We start from the raw sequence: 24,193 nt of genomic DNA, 5'->3' as shown, positions 1-24,193 counted from the left end.
AGATGAAATGATTGTCTTACTGCCTCATTTTGTCATCATTAAAAAAGAGGAACATACCAATAATAATGGGAAAGCTGTCACTAAATCGAAAAATGGCACATCATTAGTAATGGATAAATATGTCTGTCTTTTTCAAGCAAACCAAATAAATTGTTCCCTGAAATCCTTAAAAATTAAAATTAGTTTACATTTTACACTCGTTGTATTTTCAAGCTTTAAGCAATTATCAACCGGGCCCAAATTTAGCAATTGCAGGCAAGGGCAAAATTAAGAAACTGTAAGTGGCAATCCATAGGTTAGATTCTAATGGTGAAGAAAATCCCTTCAATCCCTGATCATTATTTATCTCGGGATTTAAACAGTAACTCTAATTGTATTCTTTGAACACAAAGTTCCCGCGCCACCCCACACCCCATCCCGTAGTTAATTAGCTGGGTAGGTCTTATAACAAATATCCACTCAGAAGCACTGGGAGGTAGAAATGCTGTTGATAATTAAACACCACAATAGCACAGAGCCTGTTTCAGGAGCCACCGACTGGTCTTGCCCCTGCCGACTGCTTACCACACAGTCACAGACCCTCCATTGTGCTGGCATGGCTGCTCAGAGGGACAGCTGCTTGGCTGGAGAAGGGACCAATTGCAATGAGAGAAAAGACCAAACCTTGCAAAGAGATCAGGAGTATGGCCTCCAGGGAAAAGTGTCCTGTGGATGGAAGTGAAAGGGGAATGAATCCAAGAAAAAGAGAAGTGGATGGGCAGGAATGATAAAAACAGACATAGCCTTTCTATTTTCTAAATCAAACCAACCAGTCAAACTGAGTTCACCAATTTCATACCAAATAGATAACAATCAAGAAATTGCAATATATCAATAATAGGTTGATTTGTATTCTATTTGGTTTAGAGAAAATCCACCGAGTTCTTTAAGGTTTAGATGAAGATCTTGAATAAGTCCATCCCATCTCCCTGGGTCTCAATTTCTTCATCTTTAAAATAAGGAAGTTGAAAATGTCCCCATTCTGCCATCAAATCCAGAGGGTAGTAGTTACACTTCTGTAACACCAGATGTTAGTGACAATGAACCTGATCATTATAGATATTCTGACACCACTGACTCTGATACACAAGTTACAAAAGTCTGATTTTTTTTTTATCAAGAGGGATAAAACACCATGAAAACAAACTTGAATAGACTGAAAATTTACCTTTTTTTTTTTTTTAATGCCAATAGGACATCATGTCAGATTACCAGTTATAGGAACAATTCTCTTTTCCTGACCAATCTTGTTTTACCCCATGCATCCCCAGGGTTTTGATACTTGTCGTCCAGTTGAAAACAGGTTATGTAGCTGTGTCATGTATATACCTTTTTGTGTCAAAAGGACATTTAAAATTCAATTAGGATTAGTAAAAATGGCACTTCCATTTTATTCCAGTTTTATAAAAAGTAGAGACAGACTGATGTGTATACTTAGGAATTTTTTCCTTTTGTGTTCTGTCGCCAACGAAAGTGGCTAAAGAGCTTTGTGATATACTGGTTCACATCCTACCCCTTTGCACTTGTGGCAACAGATGAGTTTGCAGTTAGCTAACAGAAGTTTCCAAAGGGTTTTGCTACATTCTAATGCATGTATTCGGGTTAGGGGAATGGAGGGAATGCTCAGAAAGGAAATACATTTTATGCTGGACTCTGGACCATACACCATCTCCAGCTATTTACACACACCTTTCTTTAGCATGCTACAGTTATTAATCTGGACATTGGAGGAATTGGCCACTGTCACTGCTTGTTGTTTGTGCATTTTTTTTAAAGCATATTGGTGCTAGAAAAGGAAGCTAAAGGAAGTGAATCTGTATTGGGGTACAGGAATGAACCTTCTGCAACATCTTAAGATCCACAAATGAAAGGAGATAAAAATAATGTCATAGGTAAGAAACACAGCAACAATGACTTAACCATGTAAATGTGGAGGCTATCAACAAAGAATGGGCTTGAAACATTATTTAAAAAATTGATAATGATTTATTTAATATGATTTCTCAATTGTAAAAAAAAGAAAAGAAAAGAAAATGCCCCCATTCCAGGGTGGCAAAAATAGAAATGGGATTCCCAGAACAATTTTCAAGCTTCCAAAAAGCCTAACTATCACACCATTACTCAAGATAAACTACACAGTCTAATATAATTATCATATTTACTTGCTTCTACTTAAAATTTATTAACCCAGTTTGTTAGGTTGATTATCTCATTCTGAACAGATGCTGCTTCTATTGATGGTTATATACGTCATTAATAATAGGGAGAAACCTGATCACTTTATAAGTCAGCTGGTTTGGTAGACAAAAAAAAAAACTTTCAAAAGAGGGTGTTTTATTAGGCTATTAAAAAAATCCACTGGAAAAAATAAATAAAGGTTTGCTTGCTGAAATGGTTGGAAACCAGTGGCTCAGTCAGTCCTTCTCTGACTTGTGCATGCAATTACTTTTCACAACAGATGCAAATGATAGTCTCAAGGGCACCTGTGGACTTAACCTGGAAAAAAGGGATAGAGTTTTACCAAGTTTCCCTTTTTTCAAAATCTTCAATTTTTGAAAACACTTTCCATTCTTCTCCATAATAGACCTATTTAATTTCTAAATAATATGCTTAATCAAAATCTGCACGTAAAATTAGATGCTCCAAGAAGACACATTCTTTCCTATTGTGTTTTTAGAGATGATCATTTCTCCCCCTACTTCACCCACCATCACTACCATATTACATTAGAGTTTAGATATCCCAGTTTGAGGTGCACTGGGATCTAAATAATCTTGCAGGGCTCACCCAGCTATAAAATTCTGTCTTTAAGTTTCTGAAGAGGCAAAATGCATTATCTTGAAGAGGTGGAATTCCTTTACCATTATAACGCAAATTGCATCTAAAGCCTAGAAGGAAAGGGAAAATGCAGAAACAAAATGTGTGGCTCTAGGGAAAGCAGAAAAATTGTCAGAAGGAGCCAAGCATAGCTCAAGAGAAGCTGTCCATCTGAAATGCCACCTGGAATTCACACCAGTAATAACTGTTGTGGATATAAAAATTAATAGGGGAGATTTCATAGTATTAGAAAAATTTATTTTTATAAATCATGTGTCTATCACCCAAGTGTTGACGCATGCATGCAATTCAAACATCAGGCATACAATAAAAAGCTCACTGGATAACTTAACAAGGACAATTCCCCCATTTTCTCTATAATTTGGAGTGGAAGAAGGAGGGGGGAGTGGGTAGAGAGTGCAGTTACTGGGTCAATTAATCAACCTGAAAACTGTGACACAAACTCTGACGCCTAACCTATGTCTAAAAATACACAAATGTATACGAATTTGTTTTAAACTGTCAATGCCTATATTTAGGACCTTCCCAGCAAGGCTATAATGAGACTGTGTTTGAGGGCTTCAGTCATAGCAGACTCTACCATTAATCTGAAGTTAGTTAAATTAACAGCATTTAGTACTGACTTGTCAATCTCACTGCTCCAGGAAATTGCACCTTGAGGCTACTAATATTGCCAATTTTTCCACTGGAGTGTGCGCCCGCGTGTGTGTGTGTGTATTTTTTTTCTCCAGAACCTCTGCGTTCATACCCCATCATTGCTTCCCTACGTCCACAGCACTTATATTATCATTTATTCTGGCCTCCTTTAGCCTTCCCCAGGGATTCTGCATAGTGTAGCTGCTCAGTGAAAGAGTTTTTTAGCTTTATATTTATTTGTTTATTTTTCTGTCATGGCTCATGACTGAGGCTTTTAAAAAAAAGTGTGACAGTATTTAGAGTACATGATTGACTGCTACAGCAACATTCATTAACCATGACAAATCTGCAGCAAAACACAGTCCTGAGTGTTCTAAACAGCAACTTTAAAAAAAAAGAAGAAAGAAAGAAAAAGAAAAAAGACTCAACTCATTTTTCATTGACCTCATCTGTAAATAAATTTAGACTGATGGTGCACAGAGGCAATAATAAATTAGTATTCATTTCCTGTAATTAATGCAAACATGCCTATGAACACAGAGAATATGAATATATAACCACCTAATTTCCATTTCAAAATACACCTAACAAATTTTCACTTGAGTTATCTTCACAATATATTCCCCCTTAATTAGAAGAATGAAATAGTTATATTTCTTTCCCACCCACCAGAGAGAAATATTGTTTTGGTCATAGGGAGTGTCAAACACATTTCAGCAACAGATCTGCAGGACTTTATTCTGGTTTACTTGGTTATTCTGTGATCCCCTACCATATTCCCATGCTGAGGTCATCTTTTGTCACTTAACCAGAAGGGGCTCTGAAGTGACCAAGTGACCATCATGGCAGGCCCTCATATGCATAACAGCCATGAGGAGATCATAAGAGGCAGCCTCACTGCTCACCACAAGAAAGGGAAATGTTCCTTGCCATTCATTGACATGAACACAAGGGCAGGATGGCTAAACAATCTGATGTAAACCAAAGAAGACTATCACATATTGGGTAAAATAGAAATAGCATGCTCTCCAACCTCTCTCAGCAAGAGGGGCTTTATAGAACTTATCCTTTTGAGCGTTGGTATCTCTGGAGATCATTCCTACCATTATACCACAATCAAAGATCAATTTCTGATCACATTCAAGTCAGCCAGTCATCAGAACTCACTAGCTCAGCTGTGGCAGCAGTAGTGGAACTCTTTGTAAGCAATAAATACATTGATTAACAATAATAAAACTATGCCTCTAAGATACGCATACAAAAATGTCTATAAGCTGGGAAGAATGTGTTAAAGGCAGAAAATCTGAATCAGGTTCTACCAAAAACAAAACAGAACTTCATCAGAATGCAACTTGCCTCATGGATGACTTTTCCTAGGGTCTTCCTGGCCGTACGGAGTTTTGCCCCTTCGTGTTTGTCCTTCCGGAGGTCATGGCAACAAATGTGTACTCTCTGGATGAGAAGTGGTCCTTTTGGGTACTTGATGGTGGAATTCTAATTAGCTGAGTTAAGCAGCTAATTGAAGTGCGTGTTATAGGAGGGCCAGAGAGCAATGGGAATATATTAATGTGATGAATTTACCACTTAATCTGATCGCAAGTGTCACTAATTAGACCTTATCATAGTAAGGTACTTGATAACAAACACAGATCCCACTTTTCCCAGGCATTTTTTTTTTTTTTCAAATCATAGTAGACTCTGGGATGTATCCTTCCAATGAAGGAAGCATTTCCCCAGAAAGAAAGAAGTAATCCCATTTCTTTCCCTTTAGTTGTCAGCCTGGAAAGCCGAGCAATGCACCTCAACACACTGGTCCAGGAAGCCCAGGAGAGGGTGAGTGAACTGTCTGCCCAGGTGGAGAATGAAGGATTCACTCTGGACAACACAGAGAAAGAGAAACAGCTGAAAGCTTGGGAGTGGAGGTATCGGCTCTACAGACGCATGAAAACAGGCTTTGAGCATGCCAGTGAGTATAAGCAGAAAACGTCTACATTTCACTAGACTGAGCTTCAGTTTGAGACAGCCAGGCCTTCTTTTAATGACTTTTTTTTTTCCCCCCCCAGCTCTACAGGGTCATGGATGGCCGTTGTCAGCCTGTGTGGAGCAAGGGCTCTGAGAGGCTGTCAAAGGGTCTTTTGTCTTGCTTGAGTTTCTGGCTCCTGATGGGTGCTCTGACCACAGCCATGAGGCTTCATGCCTCTGGCCTCTCTCCACCATGTCACACTCATCTAGCACTTTCCACCCGCTATGCCCTAACGCCTAATGACCTGGATGGTCTGATGCCCTAGGTGGCTATATTTTGGGATAAGGAGGTGGAAAAATATTTGTTTGCCTGTTTGTCCAGTTTCTGCTTCAAGCTCAAGTTTAAGTTGTTTTCAACTCTCCACTGCATTTTTTATATAGAGCTATAAAGTGAACTTCAGTTAACACAGGCAACCGAAAAGAACAGTCAGTCAACTCAAGAATTATGCTTTTGTCTGCACTTCCATTCTCTTTACCAATTCTTTTTGTTAGTTTAAGAAAAGCCTTCTTTTTGGATAATACTCATTAGCACTGAAAAGTAATGCTGAGTGTAGCTCCTGATATAAAAGCAAAATATAAAATTCAAACACTCGTGAAATGTTAAACTCTCATTCTAGAAGGAGATCTTATCTAAACAGCAACAACAAAAAATTAGGCTTGAAATTTTAAATATAAGGGAAATTTCATTAGTTTGAAAATTCTCTGCCTCTGCTGTAGGAACCTTAGTTGTGATGTAGACAAAGACCAAAGACAGTGATGATGTTTTCTTAAGTACTACTGTACACTAAGTACCAAATCTAGGCCTAATCCTTTCTCTTGGAGCAAATAACTTAGCTACATTAATGAAAGTTTGATTTCAGCATCAACACTCTCCAGCAAGGCTGGAGGGTGCATGGGTTTGTTTAAAGAGATTCAGCACTTGCTTTAATAAATGCATTTGCTATTGTTTCTCATGTAGGACAGCGTAATACTAGAAACAGACATATTTTCAGACTTGATGTCAATTTTTGTAATTTTCTAAATTATAAAACACCTTCTACGTGTTAAGCAATACCAAAAGCCATCAGGAGTCCTTTAAAACCTGAGGTTAGTGGACATGACATCCACCCATAAATTTTTTTCTCAGAAAATACTGCTCATTTGTAATAGGAGAAAGCCTGAGAGCAAGGTGAGTTAGAATTCTATCAATACTGGAAAGAGCCCAGAAGTAGGCATCTGAAGCCAGGGGCTGTCATCCTGGCTGTTTGTCTTCACTGTGTTCTTGAACAAGGAATTTGGCCACTTGGGGCTGCAGTTGCCTCACACCAAAAGTGAGGGTGCCGTTACTTGCCCTTCCTACCTAGCAGGGCTGCAAAAAGCCTCCAGTGAAACGATGTACTTTATAAAACATAAGGGTGTCCACAGACAATGTAGGATCCTGCTATCCCTTCCTGCCCTTCTCTTCACTGATCCAGCCCAATCTCCTATCATGTTTGCAGGATGCTTTAGGAAGGCTTAACTGGTATTATTTACCTTTTCGGAAAATGTTCTATTGCTCAAATAAGACCCCAATGGCAACAAATAAAAGCCATTGAGACATCTAATGAAAATGTTCAAAAGCAAAAGCTATTAGGCTCTACAAACAAATGTTTCCATAGTGTGTATTTCAGGGTATCCTTTGAAGAGGGAGGAACGTTGTTTGAAAAGGATTTGCTGTGTTAAGATCCTTGTGTTTTTCCTTCTGTCCCAGGAGCCCCTGAGATGCCAACCAATGTCTGTCTCATGGTAACCAGCAGCACATCACTCACTGTCAGCTTCCAAGAACCTCTTAGCGTCAATGCAGCTGTAGTTACCAGGTATAAAGGTACTGGACCCAAGGCATTTTTTTCATCACTCCTTCTTAAAAAAGCATCTGCTATTTGAGAATCAATTGTGCATTTTTTGTGTGTGTTTTTCCTGCTGATAGGAATGTGTTTATCCCATTGACTTTTGGAGTTGAAATATTTCCATAGGCGCTCATGTAAAGGAACAATCAAGTGACTAAGAATGTCACAGAAAGGAAGAACCACAAGACCAGGCTGTCATTTCAAGCCCCTCAATTACTGTTTCATTCATGTCTGCAGAGGTCCTGCTCTATGCACAGCGTAGGGCTGGGGACAGGTCTGAGTAGGAAACACTGAAGAATCAGACTTGATCCAAGGATCTGAGGGGCTGTGATATGGAACATACTAAATAGGGGTAAAAAAAAAAAAAGAACTAAAGCCAGGTAACAGGGTTGAGGTTTTTCAGAAATGCAGATAAAGGACATTGGAGGTCAGGAAAGAACAAATGGAAGATAAAATGGTGGGATCAGTAAGGGTCCCCTGGGGTGGAGGTGGCATTCAGGCCTGGCTATGAAGGATAAATAGGCTTTGGACTGGAAGATACTAGGGGGAAAGTAAATTCCAAATGGAAAGGACAATGAACACAAGTATAAAAACAAGAACATACCAGAACAGGTAGAGCAAACTAAGGCAACAAGTAGAGGAAATAGAAAATAGCATGGCTCCAAATGAGCGTAGGGTCTTGAGAAGGTGCAGTAACATGTTAAGATTAAAGAAGGAAACTAGGATCAACAGATAAGGATGGAATGAGGCTTGAAATTAAGGCTCAGGAGTTTAGACTTTATGTGATGAATTCTGCAGAACCATTGAATAAGGTAGGGACAGGATCAGAGGTAGACTTTTGAAAGATTGGAGTGGTAATGCTGTGTATGATTTATTGAGAGAAATATAGATTTAGAATAAGGAATGAATTATGAACCTATTCAAGAGGAAGTCATGACAGCCTGACCTGGCTACGATGGCAGCACTGGGAAAAGAAAAGGAAAGCCTAGAGGAAAAAGGTACTGCAGAAGTATTGTGATGATAACATCTAATGCTTACATAGCACCTACTATGCACCAGGCACCATTTAAAGCCGTTTAAAGTTTTAACTCTATTTAATCCTCACAATGATCTCATGAGACAAGTATTGTTATGATTCCAACTTTGCAGATGGAAAAACAGAGGCAATGAGAAGTTAAGGAATTTGCCTAAATGCTTACAACAGAGCCAGAATCATCACGTTATGCTGACTTTTGAATACAAGGAACAAAAAAGGAAAGCTATTTTCTGGATTCACAAGGATGTATGGAATTACACTGAACAGCCCTAAAAGCTGATAAAACTCTCCACACATATTCCAGGGTTCCAGGCTACAGTGTGGACTTTCTTTGCATTCAGGTCACTATGGCTCTCTCTGCCCACAAACATGTCCAAGTAGTGCACAGGCCTTCCTTTCTCCTTCTCAGGACTGTCCCTCAGGGGAACTTCATATGTCTCTGCAAACTTTACTCTGCCCACACCCTGTAGCTTTCTTGGGTACTTAGAATTTTCCAGATAACGCCACTGTGTTTGTAATACTTTAGATAAGGCAGCATTGAATTGATTATCCCTGGATTTTCTGTATCAGTCTAAGAGAAACCAGCCTTAGGGTAACAAGGACAGCAGATAAATGAAACCACCCAGGATGGCCCCCCACAGCCATCCTTTGAAACAGCTCTGATACCTTCTCTTGGTTGTCTGTTCTGCCAAGACTGAAATTCAGAGCAAGTGTTTGTAGACAATGTTAGATATGGGTATTTTCTTTTCTTTCTACCTCTCTCCAGCTCAGGATTTTGATGAAGAGTTTCATCAGTGCTGCCCACCTTGACATTTCCTTCTTACTTTGATGAGTGAGCTGTCAGGAACCAGTGTGTCCAGACTGTCAGCAATTTAATACTTACCCATAATGCTGGCAAATTCTATCCGCATTCACATATTAACACTTCTCATCTCAGGAGACTTGCATTTGGGTGAGGTTGAAATGAAAGGTCACAAGTGGGTTCTGTTAGAGACTGGAGGGGATTAATTAAGCATTATAAATAGAATTGTCTGTTGCATTATGGAGTAGGTTTCCTTGTGTTAATTTATAAGGTCATAAATTGAGTCCTTAACCCGACCACTCTCAAGGGTTATTTAGAACAGCTGGTAGACTACTGTATCCACAGGGACAGCAGTGCAGTTTTTAATTCAGGGGTTGAAATCATTATTTAACTATGAAAATATTAGCAAAATTACCCTGAGACAGGATAATCATTTTATTTGCAAAAAAAAGAAAAGAAAAAGAAGAAACAATTGGGAAATCTACAGAATGAAATGACAATTATCTAATTGGTTAGAGGGAAAGTTTGCCCCTGCGGTATTCAGGGTTTGGCAAAAACATCTCAGACTATTCTCCAGAATTTCTGGGTTCAGCAAAACCTCAAGCCTATTTTGACAACTCAATGTTTTCCTCCTTCATGCTTAAGCTAGGGTATATTTGAAAGGAAATCTAAATCCTTCTGTTTCTCATTTGTTTACACTCAATGCGTCAACATATTGTTTTATAAGAGTTCGCTGATATGTAGACATCTTTTTAAGAGCATCTCTTTTGAAGTTTTCTTCACACCATGGGGACATGCACCAGGCCAACTGCCATCACAGCTTGGAGATTAAAGGCATCAATTTCCACATCAAATCTAGGAAACAGTTTTCAGTGAGTCCCACGTGATTTTTTCTGAATTTCCCCCTGAATGCAGTAAAACAGGGCTAGGAGAGCTATTGTCTGTTTCTAGGTGTTTTCTCCTTGGATTCAAAGGAGGTTTGCATCTTTTGGTCTCATCTCACCCATTTTTATGGCTGACAGAGGAAAACCTATAGTTATTTCAGATGCTTTGATGCTTTGGACAATTGCCAGAACTTTGTTCCACATTTTCTCCTCACTGCCTTGGGTCACCTGCCTGAACCTCTCATTTGCAGATTATGTCATTTCTTTGCAGGCCTGAGGCAGAAAATATTTGCAAAAGTGATTTTACTGCTCCTTGCAGGGTCGGGGGATGGTTAGGAAGGCATCCTGAAAGAGGTGCAGTACAATACCTCTTTTCCATCCACAAGATGTAACATTTTCTAGTTTTTCTTTTTTTTCTTAATCGGGCCTGGAAGTGGCTACACCTTGGGGTTTGCTAATTACAACATGCTGCAGTAGTTGCTGCATTGCCTGTGTGCAGTACCCGGGTTCTGGGTGGTACCCTTGCCCGCGTCTTTTCCTACCTCATTCCCTAACAGATTAGAAACCACCACCCTAGTTCCTTCCTACAAAGACTTGTAATAGCAAATTGTTTAACTGCTCGTCATTTGATGACGTTTTTTTAAAGTAAAAAGCATCTCTCCTTGCAGAAACTGCCAGGGCCCTTCAGGAGCTCATAGTGTATCTGCTTCTGCAGGGACCAGGCCCATATCTCTGCCAACTACCACCTTCAGTTTCCTTCTCAGGAGAAGCAGCCAAAAAATTCCAGGGAGGAGTATGAGGGCATTTCAGCTTCTACGAAGGAGAGTCTACCATTGGGACATTAAAACCCTCAGGGTCGATCATTTATAATAATAATAATGAGAACTTGATCATAACCTGATGACTTGGACCATCTTTTCTACAAGACTGGAGAAAACCCTGACCTTACAGAGCGTGGGTGCCCATTGCTGTGTTATGTATTCTTTTTACCCTTTCTGTTTTTTCCTCCTACACCTTGTAGTTGAGTGGATAGTTACCTATCAAGAAAAATGCATTCCATTAAAGAATATAATTATTTCTATGTTTAATTATTGAAGGACTAGTCTGATCATAGGTATGAGGTAGCTACCTTCATTACTAGACTGAAGTGATACAATTCCACAAAGCAAAAGTATTTATAACTTTCTTTAGCCTCTTTGGGGAAAGAGAGGTGAGGAGGAGGCCAAAGGTTTGCAGATGAGAGCAATGAGGAGGAGCAGGAAATGTTGTCTAGAGGACATGAAACTTAGTGGATTAACATTTTTTGTGTTGGGGTGAAAACATGAAAGTGGGGTTAGTGACTAAATGTATGATGGAGAAAAATAACAAGTCTGGTGGGGATGAGAGGATGAAAAATGAAAGGCAATACTGCTCAAGAGTCACTTCTTCTAAGCTGCTAAGGCTTCTACATCCTTACTCATCCTACTTTCATTCACTAGTTGCTGAGTTGTCAGGATCCGGCCAATTTATTCTCCAACCGTCTTGTAAACCACCTCAAAACCTTTCTCCAATAATGTATATTGTCAAGAACAGCTTTTCTGCATTTTCATCATTTAACAAAATGTTAACCCTCAAACAATATTGTATAGGAATATATATACATATAAAAGTCAGGCCGGGCGCAGTGGCTCACACCTGTAATACCAGCACTTTGGAAGCCCGAGGTGGGCGGATCACGAGGTCAGGAGATGGAGACCATCCTGGCTAACACGGTGAAACCCCGTCTCTACTAAAAAATGCAAAAAATTAGCCGGGTGTGGTGGTGGGCGCCTGTAATCCCAGCTACTTGGGAGGCTGAGACAGGAGAATGGTGTGAACCTGGGAGGTGGAACTTGCAGTGAGCCGAGATCGTGCCACTGCACTCCAGCCTGGGCAACAGAGCGAGACTCCATCTCAAGAGAAAAAAAAAAAGGTCAGAGTCCTTCGCCCTTCTTCCAATCATATTCATACCTCAAAGTCTGTAGTGAGTTTGATGTATGTCCTTACAAATTCTTTTTCGATACATATATGCACATGGATATGTACAAAGATTTACAGTTTTGTTTGTGTGCTCTAATACAAATATTATATTGTTTTTCTAATCCTACAACTGGAGTTTTTTCCACTCAGTGATATTTTTACAGTTCAACAGTATAAATTACGCATCTATGTAAATGTGTTTGACTTCTCTTACAGTTGTATAATATTCCTATTCCACAGAAAGGTATAATCATTCTCCTATTGATGGATATTGGTTATTTTAATTTTTTCTGTTATATAATGTTACAATCCTTATATGTGTCTCTCTTTTATCTGGAGAATATTTTTCTAGTATTGTTAACTAGAAGCAGAAGGGACTGTTTGTGGATTCACACACTGTCCCATTGATCTGTCTATACCAGTGTTACTATCACATATACCGTAATTTTACAGTATATTTTAACATCTGATAAGGCAAGTTCCTCACCATTACAATCTTTTGCAAAATGTCTTTATTATTCACACACATTGTCTCTTACAAACGAATTTTAGAATTGGCCTGTCAAGTTCACTTTAAAAAATCTTATTTGTTGGATTTACATCATATTCCTAAATTAATTTGGGGAGAATCTCATCCATGAGCTGTCTTCCTAATCAGGTTGAATTGTATATATTCAGAACAGTCTAATTATTTTCTTTATATAGATATTCTATATTTCCTATTGAGTTTCATGCTAGCTATATTTTACAGTTTTTGTGGCTGCTGTGAATGAACTCTCTTTTCAGGACATTTAGTTGTGGGACAATAGAAGAGTATTGCTAATTAAAAAAACATTAATTGTCTGCTCTACTAAAATCTCTTACTAATAGCTTTTTATCAGTAGATTATCTTGCATCTCATGAGTTTTTTTTTTTTTTTTTTGCATATTGTCTTTAAGAAGGATGCATTTGTCTCTTTCTAATTTTTTTTTCTTTTTCTGATCTCAGTTCTTTGACAAGAATCAATGTGAATTCAGTTCCCACTATATTGTGAATAGTAGCTGTGAGAGTTGGTGTCTGTCTCTCTTATCTGCTTTTAGCAAAATTCATATGATATTTTACCATTAAGTATGACTTCTACTGTAGGTTTCTGGTGGATACCCTTTATCAAATTAAAGAGGTCTTATTTTCTTACCAGCTTAGTAAAAGTGTTTTTGTTTTATTTTGTGTAAAAAAGATATGTTAAATTATATCGTGATTTTACTATATTTTTCCTAGAAATCATCATTTTCATCTGGATTACGATTATTGATACAGTGTTGTTGAACATAATGTTTAAATCACTGTGATTATAGTCCCTTTAATATTTCAAAAGCTTGTGCTTTTGTGCCTTTTCTTTTAGAATTATTGAACATTTGACTGTTTTGTTGGTTTGTTTGAAGAGCTTTTTGATTCATAAAACCTATTTTTTGCTTATTTTCTATTGTATTAATTTTGGGTTTTAATGTTACCAATTCCTGCTACTTTCTATGGGCTTACTTTATTATTTCCTTACTAGTTTTGTTTTCTTTTATTTGAAACTTAATTTACTTGTTCCTTTATTTTTCTTGTTTTCTAATCCATGGGTTTAAGGCTACAAATGTTCCCCTGAGTACTGTTTTGTCCATATCCAAAACGTTTAAAATGTAGTATTGTAAGTATCATTTATTTGTAAACAATTGTAATTTGTTTCACTTCCATGTTAATCCAAGAGTTTTTCAAGGAATCACTTTAAATTTCCAAGTGGCCAGATTTTATTTGGTGTATTTTTATTGTTAATGTCTAATTTTATTATGCACATATTTTAAAAATCCAAAAATATGGACTACAGTCCTTTCGGGAATTTAACATTCTTACTTGTGGCTAACTACTGAATCAGTTGTATATGTGCCATATGTGATATTTGAAAAGAGTGTGTAAACTCTTTAGGTTATAAAGTATGAATGTGTATGTGTATTGTTTAAGAACCCTGATTTTTCCTTAAAGTATTTGTCCCTTTGGTCTTTGATCTCTGAAAAAGCTGCTTGATTTGTCTTGCTTCATGCAGTTTGACTTGATTTCTATTTCAGTTATAGTTCACATTGCTTCGTCTATGTTTCCATTGCCTGCTGTCTTTTCTCTCCCTGTTGTTCTCCTTTCTAGGACATTTGCAATGCATTGTGTCTTGTAAAGGGTATATAGTTAATTTATATGCTCAATCTAAGAGTCTGTCTTTTTTCATATACACATTTAATCGTTTTGTCCCAGGTGATATAGGGGATTTTTTTTTTAATTTGTGCTGAAAAGCTTATAATGAAAAGTAGGCAGTGGTTTACTTCATTCTTCCTACTCTCTTCTCAGAGTCAGCCACTTTTAACTTTTTTTAGTTCTATCAGTTACCTCTAATTAATAAGCTTCTATGGCTTTTTTTTTTTTTTTTTTTTTTTTTAGACGGAGTCTCATTCTGCCACCCAGGCTGGAGTACAGTGGCGTGATCCTGGCTCACTGCATCACTACCCCCTCTACCTCCTGGGTTCAAGTGATTCTCGTGCCTCAGACTCCCGAGTAGCTGAGACTATAGGTGCATGCTACCACCACCCGGCTAATGAGACGAGGTTTCACCATGTTGGCCAGGCTGGTCTTGAACTTCTGACCTCTAGTAATCCACTCACCTTGGCCTCCCAAAGTGCTGGGATTACAGGAATGAGTCACTGCACCCAGTCAGCTGTTTCTTGATTTGTCAATACCTATGCAATTATAGCTACAAAAGAAAAGCCCTTAACTCTCATAATATTGCACTCCTCTGCACTCCCTTATTCTCTCAATATAGCTATATTTCTATTTTAATTGTCAACTATGTTTATACATTATGAGTGTACACATTTTTTATGTTGCAAAGTCAAGCAGTGTACTATGATTATATTTCCTTTCCCATGTATTTTCTTCATATCTCTAATTACCTTTTTTCTCTTCTACATTATTTACAATCAACATAATCTCATTTCCTTTCAAAAGTTCCTTTCAGAGTATTACGTATTTCCCCAAGAGTAGTACCTATGTTCCCTCTCAGCATATTTTCTACTCCTGTTCCACTACATGGTAATAATTCATTAGGGTTGCCATTAGGGAAATGCAAATTAAAACTGCAATGAACTATCACTACATGCCTATCACAGTAACAAAGAGTTTAAACATAGTGACAGTAGCAAATGCTGGCAAGGGGTTGGAGAAACTAGATTGCTCATACATTGTGGGAATGTAAAATGGTACAACTCCTCTGGAAAACTGTTTGGCAATTTCTTAAACAATGGCAATTTCTCAAACAAACAAAAGAGAAAAAAAGAAAAAACAACTAAACATGCAACTACCATACATCCTACCACTTGGCATTTATCCCAGAAAAATGAAAGTTTACATTTATAGAGAAACCTGTACACAAATGTTTATAGCAACTTTATGCCTAGTAGCCAAATTGGAAATAATCCATATGTCCTTAAATTGGTGAATGGTTAAACTGTGGTATATCCATACCATGGAATGCAACTCAGCAATTAAAAAACCAAACTATTTATACATACAACAATCTGGATGAATCTTCTGAGAATTCTACTAAGTAAAAAAGGCAATCCCAGAAGTCTACATGTTACACAATTCCATTCATGGAACACTTTTAAAATGATAATAGAAATAGGGAACAGATTAGTGGTTGCCAAGAGGAGATGAGGGAGAGGGAAGAGGGTGTGTATAGCTCCCTTTCTTGTTTTCTAGCTAATGGATGCATTTTAAAATACCTTGTTTACCTTTTAAAGGATTTAGAGAGAAAAGGGGTAGGTAGGCAAGTATGTTGGTTTGGCCTCTTGATTCAAGTTCCAAGTCACTTCTTCTTCTTATTCAGGCTGTATGCTCAGTAAACATGACCTCAGACTAACATTAGCTTAAGTCAACACTTGTGGAAGTATATCTGGTATTTCAAAAAATTGTGTAAGTTGGCTAGAGACAAATATAAAACTGAGGTTTTATGTCAGTTGGAGAAGGATTATTCTTGACATTGATTTCTTCTTCTTCCTATAATATTTGGAAAATTATAGACCCACGGAGTATTAAGAAGTTTTTGGAATATGTGAGTTTTTTCCTGAGATACGAGTTCCTTGAAGGTGGAAACCATGCCTTTTTCATTTCTTTTCCACACCTGCTATGTTACACAAGCATTGGCCTTCTTTTTCTCTTGAATAAGTTCCCCCCCAACAGGACCTTTGCACACGATGGTCCCTGTGCTGGGTACACTGCCTCTCCTACTCACTTGCCCACTGATTGTTCAGGTGTCTTTTAAAAGACATTTCTTCAGAGAAATGTTTTCTTTTTTTTTTTAATTTTTTTAGAAAATTTTACTTTAAGTTCTGGAGTACATGTGCAGAACATGCAGGTTTGTTACATAGGTATATGTGTGTCATGGTGGTTTGCTGCACCTATCAGCCCATCATCTAGGTTTTAAGCCCCACATGCATTACGTATTTTTCCTATTGCTCTCCCTCCCCTTGCCCCCCACCCCCTGACAGACCCCAGTGTGTGATGTTCCCCTCCCTGTGTCCATGTGTTCTAATTGTTCAACTCCCACTTATGAGTGAGAACAAGTGGTGTTTGGTTTTCTGTTCGTGTGATAGTTTGCTGAGAATGATGGTTTCCAGCTTCATCCGTGTTCCTGCAAAGGACATGATCTCATTCTTTATTATGGCTGCATAGTATTCCATGGTGTATATGTACCACATTTTCTTTATCCAGTCTACCATTGATGGGCATTTGAGTTGGTTCCAAGTCTTTGCTATTGTAAATAGTGCTACAGTAAACATACATATGTATGTATCTTTATAGTAGAATGATTTATAATCTTTTGGGTATATACCCAGTAATGGGATTGCTGGATCAAATAGTATTTCTGGTTCTAGATCCTTGAGGAATTGCCACACTGTCTTCCACAATGGTTGAACTAATTTACAGTCCCACCAACAGTGTAAAAGTGTTCGTATTTCTCCACATCCTCACCAGCATCTGTTGTTTCCTGACTTTTTAATAATTGCCATTCTAACTGGCATGAGATGGTATCTCATTGTGGTTTTGATTTGCATTTCTCTAATGCCCAGCCATGTTGAGATTTTTTTTCATATGTTCGTTGGCCACATAAATGTCTCCAGATAATCATTTTCTAAGTATTTACTATAGACCAGGCCTATCATAAGTGCTATTATGCCCTCACCTTTTCTTCAAGGTAATATTTACAGCTGCAAGCATCTGTTTATTTGTATAGTATATTTTTGTTTAAACAGATTTCTTTATTATAGAACTTCTTAGAGTCTTTCACATCTATTATATATAATAAAGTATGTCCCGAATTTAAGTTAACCATCACTGGATGTTTCATGGGGAAAATGTTTCGTGGAACCTTCAGAATATTTAGACCAGGAATTCTCAAACCAAGCTGAACGTTAGAATTACTGGTGATCCATGCCAGAGCCCCTTCTAAGACCAATCAAATATGAGTCTTTGCAGGGTGAAGGCCCAAGAATACATATTTTTTAAGAGCTACTAAGTGATGCTAATGTTCATCTAGGCTGAGAACATATGGTCAAGTTTTTAATATCTATCCCTCCCACCAGACTGTAAGTCTCATGTAAGCAAGAATGTTTTGTTCATCCCTGTATTCCTAGCATAGGATGTACCCATATATACAATGGGTACTCAATTAATTAATGTATTTATTCATTAACAATTTAGTGACAGCTATTATGTGTCAGACTATATTCTAGGCAGTGGGGATGTAGCCATAAACAAACAGACAAAAATCCCCGTCTCCATGGAGCTTACATTTTATGGAGTAATAATAATATATACTAAGTGGTTCCTACATGCCAAGCCATGTTCTTACGACTTTATGTACATGAATTGACTTAATTCTCACAGCGTATCTTTAGGAGGCATTATTGCATCAATTCATGGTTGAGAAAACTGAGATACAAGGAGGTTAAGAAATTTGTGCAAGCCCTTAGTAAGTAAGGGCTGAGCAGGGAGTTGAACCCATGCAATGTTGCGCAAGGGCCTATACAGTAACCACCAGCAAACCCTGGGTGATAAAATGTCTCTGAATTAACAAACAAATGCATGAATTGGTCTCTGACTCACCTAAAGCCTAAGGAAGTGTCCTGTTCATGATGGCAAGACAGTCAGTTAGCCCCATCTCCCATATTCTGCTCTACCCCAACAGGTCCCTTAGAGGGCGTCTCTAGCCTTGGAGTGAATAGCTCTACACACAAGGGATGCACCTCCCAGTAGGGCAGCTTTTCCATTGTTGAATGGGAGTTTCTAACCTTTCTGTCTTGTGTCCTTCATTTTAAAATCAGGTGGGCTGAGTCACAGATAAAATAAACACACCGTGGGCACAGCAAACACACTACAGAAACTCCTAATCTTCTCCAAATACTTCACACGGTATGGAAAAATTTCAGAACCAACCAAAAATAAACAACTGTTGAGATGATTTACAGTCTGGTCTATAATCGGGCTCAGGGTCTATCTGGCTTTCTCAATCTCAGGACCATCTGCCAATCCATTTGCTCCAGATTGTGGAATCGGGATTAGCATCAGAAGTTAGAGGAACCATATTTCAGAAAACTTTCTCTAATATTTACTGTGTATCTATTATATGCCTTGCATTGTGCCAGCTCCTGTCGTATGCAAAAGCTCTCTGATAACTTTCCACTGATTTTAGCTCTGACCTCCAAGAGCACCCAGGAAGTCTGAATAGCAGCTCTTCTAATATTTGAAATTGCTATCACCTTCCTCTTTCCCCTGCCTTAGGTCATTTTGTTCCAGGCTATAAAATATCCCCTGTTCCTTTCATTGGCCTTCATATGGTATGGTGACTCTTTCTCCTAAGTGTAAGGCCCACAGTTAAACAAAACCTTCAGTCCTGTGGCCTGAGTGGCTCTGATACCAACAGAATTGAGTCTTTGGCCGTTTGGATACAATACCTCTGAGGAATCCACCTAAAACTCTTCCCACCTAAAGTCACTGCAGGAAAGAGTCCAGTGGAAATTTCACCATTAACTCAGTCTTTAGACATGTTCTTTCCTTCCTCCAAACCTTTTCTCTGCCCAATAAACCCTTAGACATCCTCCAAAACTTTGTGCAGGCATTGCCTTCACAAAGCCCTCACTGGCCCCCACCTCCCGCCCATACAGGACCAGCCACTTACATTCTCTGTAACACTTCAGTGGCCTGCGAACATTATTTTCACTGAATACATTAGACAACATGACATTTATTTGCGTGCCTGTCTCTATGGATAACTTGAGGGCAAAAAGAAATTACACCTTATTAACTGTCAGTGCACAGTACCTGGCTAGTTGTTGAGCTGAACTAAACTCTTGATGAGAAACAACTATGAAAGCAAAAATTCTGTGTAAAAGCAAAAGGAAAACACAGGAATAGGTATTATTTGTTTGTTATTCAAAAAACCTTCAGCTGGGTAATGTGGGCACAGTGAAGATGTATTATACATGATTTCTCCCCACAGGGAGCATGTAGTTAAGATGTCATTTACTCATTCATTCACTCATTCATGTACCTATCATTCAACAAGCACTGCTGAAGTTCCTACTATGTGCCAGGCATTTTTCTAGTCACCACAGATGCAGCAGTAAATAAGATCAGCACAGTTCCTGCCATAATAGTGGAGTTCCTAGCCAAGCAGTGCAGGAATTTACTAATATTTAGGCATCCATTCCTTTACCAGTCAACGAATACTAAGTGTTCATGATACACCAGGTAGTGCACAAGGCTCTGAGTATGCAACAATGAACAGACTAAACACAGTTCCCTTGTTTATGGAGCTTGGATGTTAGTGGTGTAAACAAAGCTAACCAACATAAGAATTCACTTTGCAGTGTAAAGAAAATAAAGCCTGTCATTGACCAAAGTGTTGAGGGGAGACTTTCTAACTGACTTTGTCCAACACCCTTCTTTCAGTGAGCCTCACCTCAAATCCCTTTCTTTTGTAAGTACTGTGGTTCACAGCTCTCTTCTCAGACCCCCACCCCTTGTCTTCAGTTTCATCTCACACTATGGTGGCTCCTCCAAGCTCACTGTCTTCAACACACTTGCCACTGGAAAGTTTCTGCAAAGGTGATTATGTCACCAACTTAGTAGAGCAGCTTATTCCTCCCTCTTCCCTGTCACACACCCCTCCGGAACTCTGGAGCCATGAAGCTTCTTGGCGGAGATGGAGGCCCACCAGGCAGCTCTTTATTGCCATGCAACTGTGAGATTCCTCTCCACACTTCCTCCTGGGGAAAAGTCAGCCTGCCAGTGGAGATTTAACAGTGGAGCAGTGCACGGTGACGTGCCAAGTTTCCCCTGCCCCCCAGCTACCACCATCCCCACAATCCCCACCCCTGGACTGAACAAATGGCATCACTTATCCCGTGGGAGCCTGGCAGTTGCTGAGCCCATACGCCTCAGGGGCTGGTGAGTTTCCAGTGGCCACATAGGCAGGTCTCCACTCAGGGCACATGCAGACTCAAGCAGAGCTCTGTCTGTGACTACCCAACTGGACACGCAACTGGCACTGCAGATGATGAGCTGCTTTCTAGGTCACCTTCTCCCCCCAGAGATTTTTCTCTTGAATCATTTTTGGCCAGATCCCTTTGCAGCATTATAGTTTGTCAATAGCCCGCGACTGCTTTCTAGAATTTCTCTCCAGCAGAAAGTGTGTTTTTCTAAGAAATAGGTGTTGTAGCCTGAAGCCTAATTTCATGAGAAGGCTCAAAACTGAAACAAAAGTAATCACCCTCAAGTCTGGACGCTGAGGGGCCTCTCCAGTCCCTGAAGAGTACTTCCCTTTGGGAGGTGGGGGGTGGAAGGTGGAGGTGGCCCTTTGTGTTGTTTTAATACAATTTTTCCAATTAGAAAAATAATGTAGGCTCCTTATATCAGTTAGGGTTCCAGCGGAAAACAGAAGCCACACTCATCTTGAATTTTGAAGACATTTTAATGAAGAGTTTATTTCATGAAGGGACAAGGGATTTTAAAGCACTTAGGGACTAACAACATTGGGCCGCTGTTATCACCCCTACACTTGAAAGGGAGTAGGGTAAAAGGTGGGATGAGAGGAGCACCAATCAGATGCTGTTGTGTGAAAAGACACAGCCACAGCCAGAGGGAGGCACTGGCTGTACCCAACTAGCAGCCTGAGGGCCAGGGGCCCTGGGTGATGCAGTCCATAGGGATCAGCCTCCCAAAGACACAGAGTGGGACAGAGAAGGTCCATAAAGAATTCCAGGGTGAAAAGACAAATTGTTCTAGAGGACCAACGGAAAAACCAATATAATAATCAGAACATTGTAGACCGGGTGCCGTGGCTCACAACTGTAATCCCAGCACTTTGGGAGGCCAAGGCAGGAGGATTACTTGAGGTCAGGAGTTCGAGACCAGCCCGGTCAACACGGAGAAACCCCATCTCTATTAAAAATACAAAAATTAGCCAGGCATGGTGGTGCATGCCTGTAATCCCAGCTACTTGGGAGACTGAGGCACGAGAATCACTTGAACCTGGAAGGTGAAGGTTGCGGTGAGCTAAAATCGCTCCACTGCACTTCAGCCTGGCGACACAGCAAGACTCTGTCTCAAAAAAGAAAACAAAGATGGGGGGAAGCATGATTCCCTTCCCTGGAACTTCTTCAGTGCAGACTCTACGTCTAATTCAGTTTTGCATCCCTCACAGTGGCCAACATCTGTAGAGTAATTGTTCCAAAAACCACCATTGAATGAATAAAATGATATCACTTCTCTCTCCTGGGACAAAATGGAAAAAAAAAAAAAAAAAAAAAAGAAAAACACTTGTTGTCAGCTGGGTCCCCAGAAACTATAATGTGTGCAGCATCTTTTTCATCTCATCTACATCCTACTGTTTGAGAGCACATTTTAAGAAGGGGCCACGGGCGAGGCACGGTGGCTCACACCTGTAATCCCAACACTTGGGAGGCTGAGGCAGGCAGATCACGTCAGAAGGTCAAGACCAGCCTGGCCAACATGGTGAAACCCTGTCTATACTAAAAATACAAAAAGTAACTGGGTGTAGTGGCACATGCCTGTAATCCCAGCTACTCAGGAGGTTGAGGAAAGAGGATCACTTGAGCCCAGGAGGCGGAGGTTGCAGTGAGTTGAGATCGCGCCACTGCTCTCCATCCTAGAACAAAATGAGACGTTGAAAGAAAAAGAAGGAAGGAAGGAAGGAAGGAAGGAAGAGGAAGGAAGGAAGGAAGGAAGGAAGGAAGGAAGGAAGGAAGGAAGGAAGGAAGGAAGGAAGGAGAGTATTGAACATTGCAAAAAGCAGGAAAAGATGATTCTTGTTTTTCATATCGAAATCTCATGAAGAAATACAATTATTTTTGACATTTTATAACAAAGTTGAGATTATATATTTAATAATAATTATAATATTATTATACCTACCTAAAAATAATGATGAATACTTGTCAAGTGGGTCAGGACTTTATAAGCATTGCTTCTTCTAAACCTCACAGAGTCCTGTGGAGTAGGTACTACTATTATCCTCTCCTAATGAATGAGGAACCTAAGGCAAAGAGAAGAACTTGCTGAAGGTCCCACAGCTAGTATATGCCAGAATCAAATTTAATCCCAATCATTGATCCCAGAGTCTCTACTCTTAAGGACTACACTATCCCACCAGCTTTTCCACTACCCATCAGCTTAAAGGAAGGTTCCAATAGTTTCTTCCCCCATCTTGATTTTTCTTGTTTCAAATTCATATAGTTGCGGAAAGCTAAATGTAGTGTAGGAAATAATATCAAACGCTCCTATTCTACCAGTCTACCCCACCTCCAAAGAAAAGAAAAATAAAATTAAGAAAATTTTTTAAAGTTAGAAAAATTATATATAGTTTTATAAAATTATAAAGTTAATTTTATACTCATACTCAAAAAAATGGATCAAGTAGCTTACATTTTAACAAAAATTGGCATCTAAATAGATGAAGATCCATCACCCCTAACTAATCCCACTGCCTCAGATGTTAAATGGGAGCACATCCATGAATGCTGAGAGCAGGCTAAACAGGATGGGCTGCCTACACATTCACCACATCTAAATAAATAGGTTTGGAGATCTTCTAGTCAACCATTTCCACTTCTGATGGCGTGTGTGCTAAGGACTACACCGATCGATAGAAACAATTTCATCAAGGGAATGGAGGTTAAACTGTTCACTGCCAAAGAACTGTCCACTGCCAAAAGAAGGATTTAGTCTGTTCTACAAAGTGCTTTACATTCTGACAATGTGCACTTGGTTTAGGAAAGTCCATCCCACTCTTGCGACTCTTTATTACAATGACTGATGAACCCCTCAAGAAAAATGAGATTAACTATATTCTAAAAAATGCCTCACATCAATGGCAAGTGTTTGTCAAAATCTTGACTTGTCTGTTCTATACAGTGTGTTAACTATGGCATGATATAAACTAAGCCAAAGTGACAAAATACCCTGTGAGCCCATGACCTGGGAAGGATGAGGTCATTGCAAACTTTGGTAGCAGAACCAGGGTCTTCACTAAGACAGAATTATGTAGAGGAAAGAGACCCAGCCTGAAGTCAGGAGGCTATTGTGCTAGTTCTGGTTCTGCCCTAACTACATAGGTGACTTTGAGTAAGTCATATCTCCTCTTTAAACCTCAGTTCTCCCCTGTGAAGACATTAGGGAATAAGACTAGATCAGTGGTTTTCAAACATCTATGGAAATTTAGGTCTCCACAGAGATGCCTATGGGACAACATGAAGTGCCAGGGGAGGTGGGAGTAGGGGTTTCCCAGACTCCACTGTCTAAATTAGGTCTTCCTGTTGTATGCTTTCAGGGAACCATGTAAGTTTCTCTCACAGTCCTTTGCCCACTTTGTAATTTAATCTTTATTTATATATTAATTGCTTAATATCTGTTTTTTTTCTAGATTATATTCCCCATGAGAGCAGAGACTATGCCTATTTAATTCACCATTACAAACCCAATGAGTAGC

General features: G+C 39.2%; 1 protein-coding gene across 1 annotated transcript in view; it reads left to right on the top strand.

Annotated features, from left to right (window-relative positions):
* Nucleotides 1–24,193, top strand: part of ANKFN1 (ankyrin repeat and fibronectin type III domain containing 1) — a 196,436-nt gene that overhangs the window by 50,091 nt on the left and 122,152 nt on the right. The window contains exons 5-6 of the mRNA XM_017950614.3: nucleotides 5,285–5,479; nucleotides 7,265–7,378. Coding sequence (XP_017806103.2) covers nucleotides 5,285–5,479; nucleotides 7,265–7,378 — 309 coding nt within the window. The remainder of the gene's footprint in view (nucleotides 1–5,284; nucleotides 5,480–7,264; nucleotides 7,379–24,193) is intronic.

This window comes from Papio anubis, chromosome 17 (genome assembly GCF_008728515.1).
Source record: "Papio anubis isolate 15944 chromosome 17, Panubis1.0, whole genome shotgun sequence".
Classification (NCBI taxonomy): domain Eukaryota; kingdom Metazoa; phylum Chordata; class Mammalia; order Primates; family Cercopithecidae; genus Papio; species Papio anubis.
This window is presented reverse-complemented; position numbering and strand designations above follow the sequence as displayed.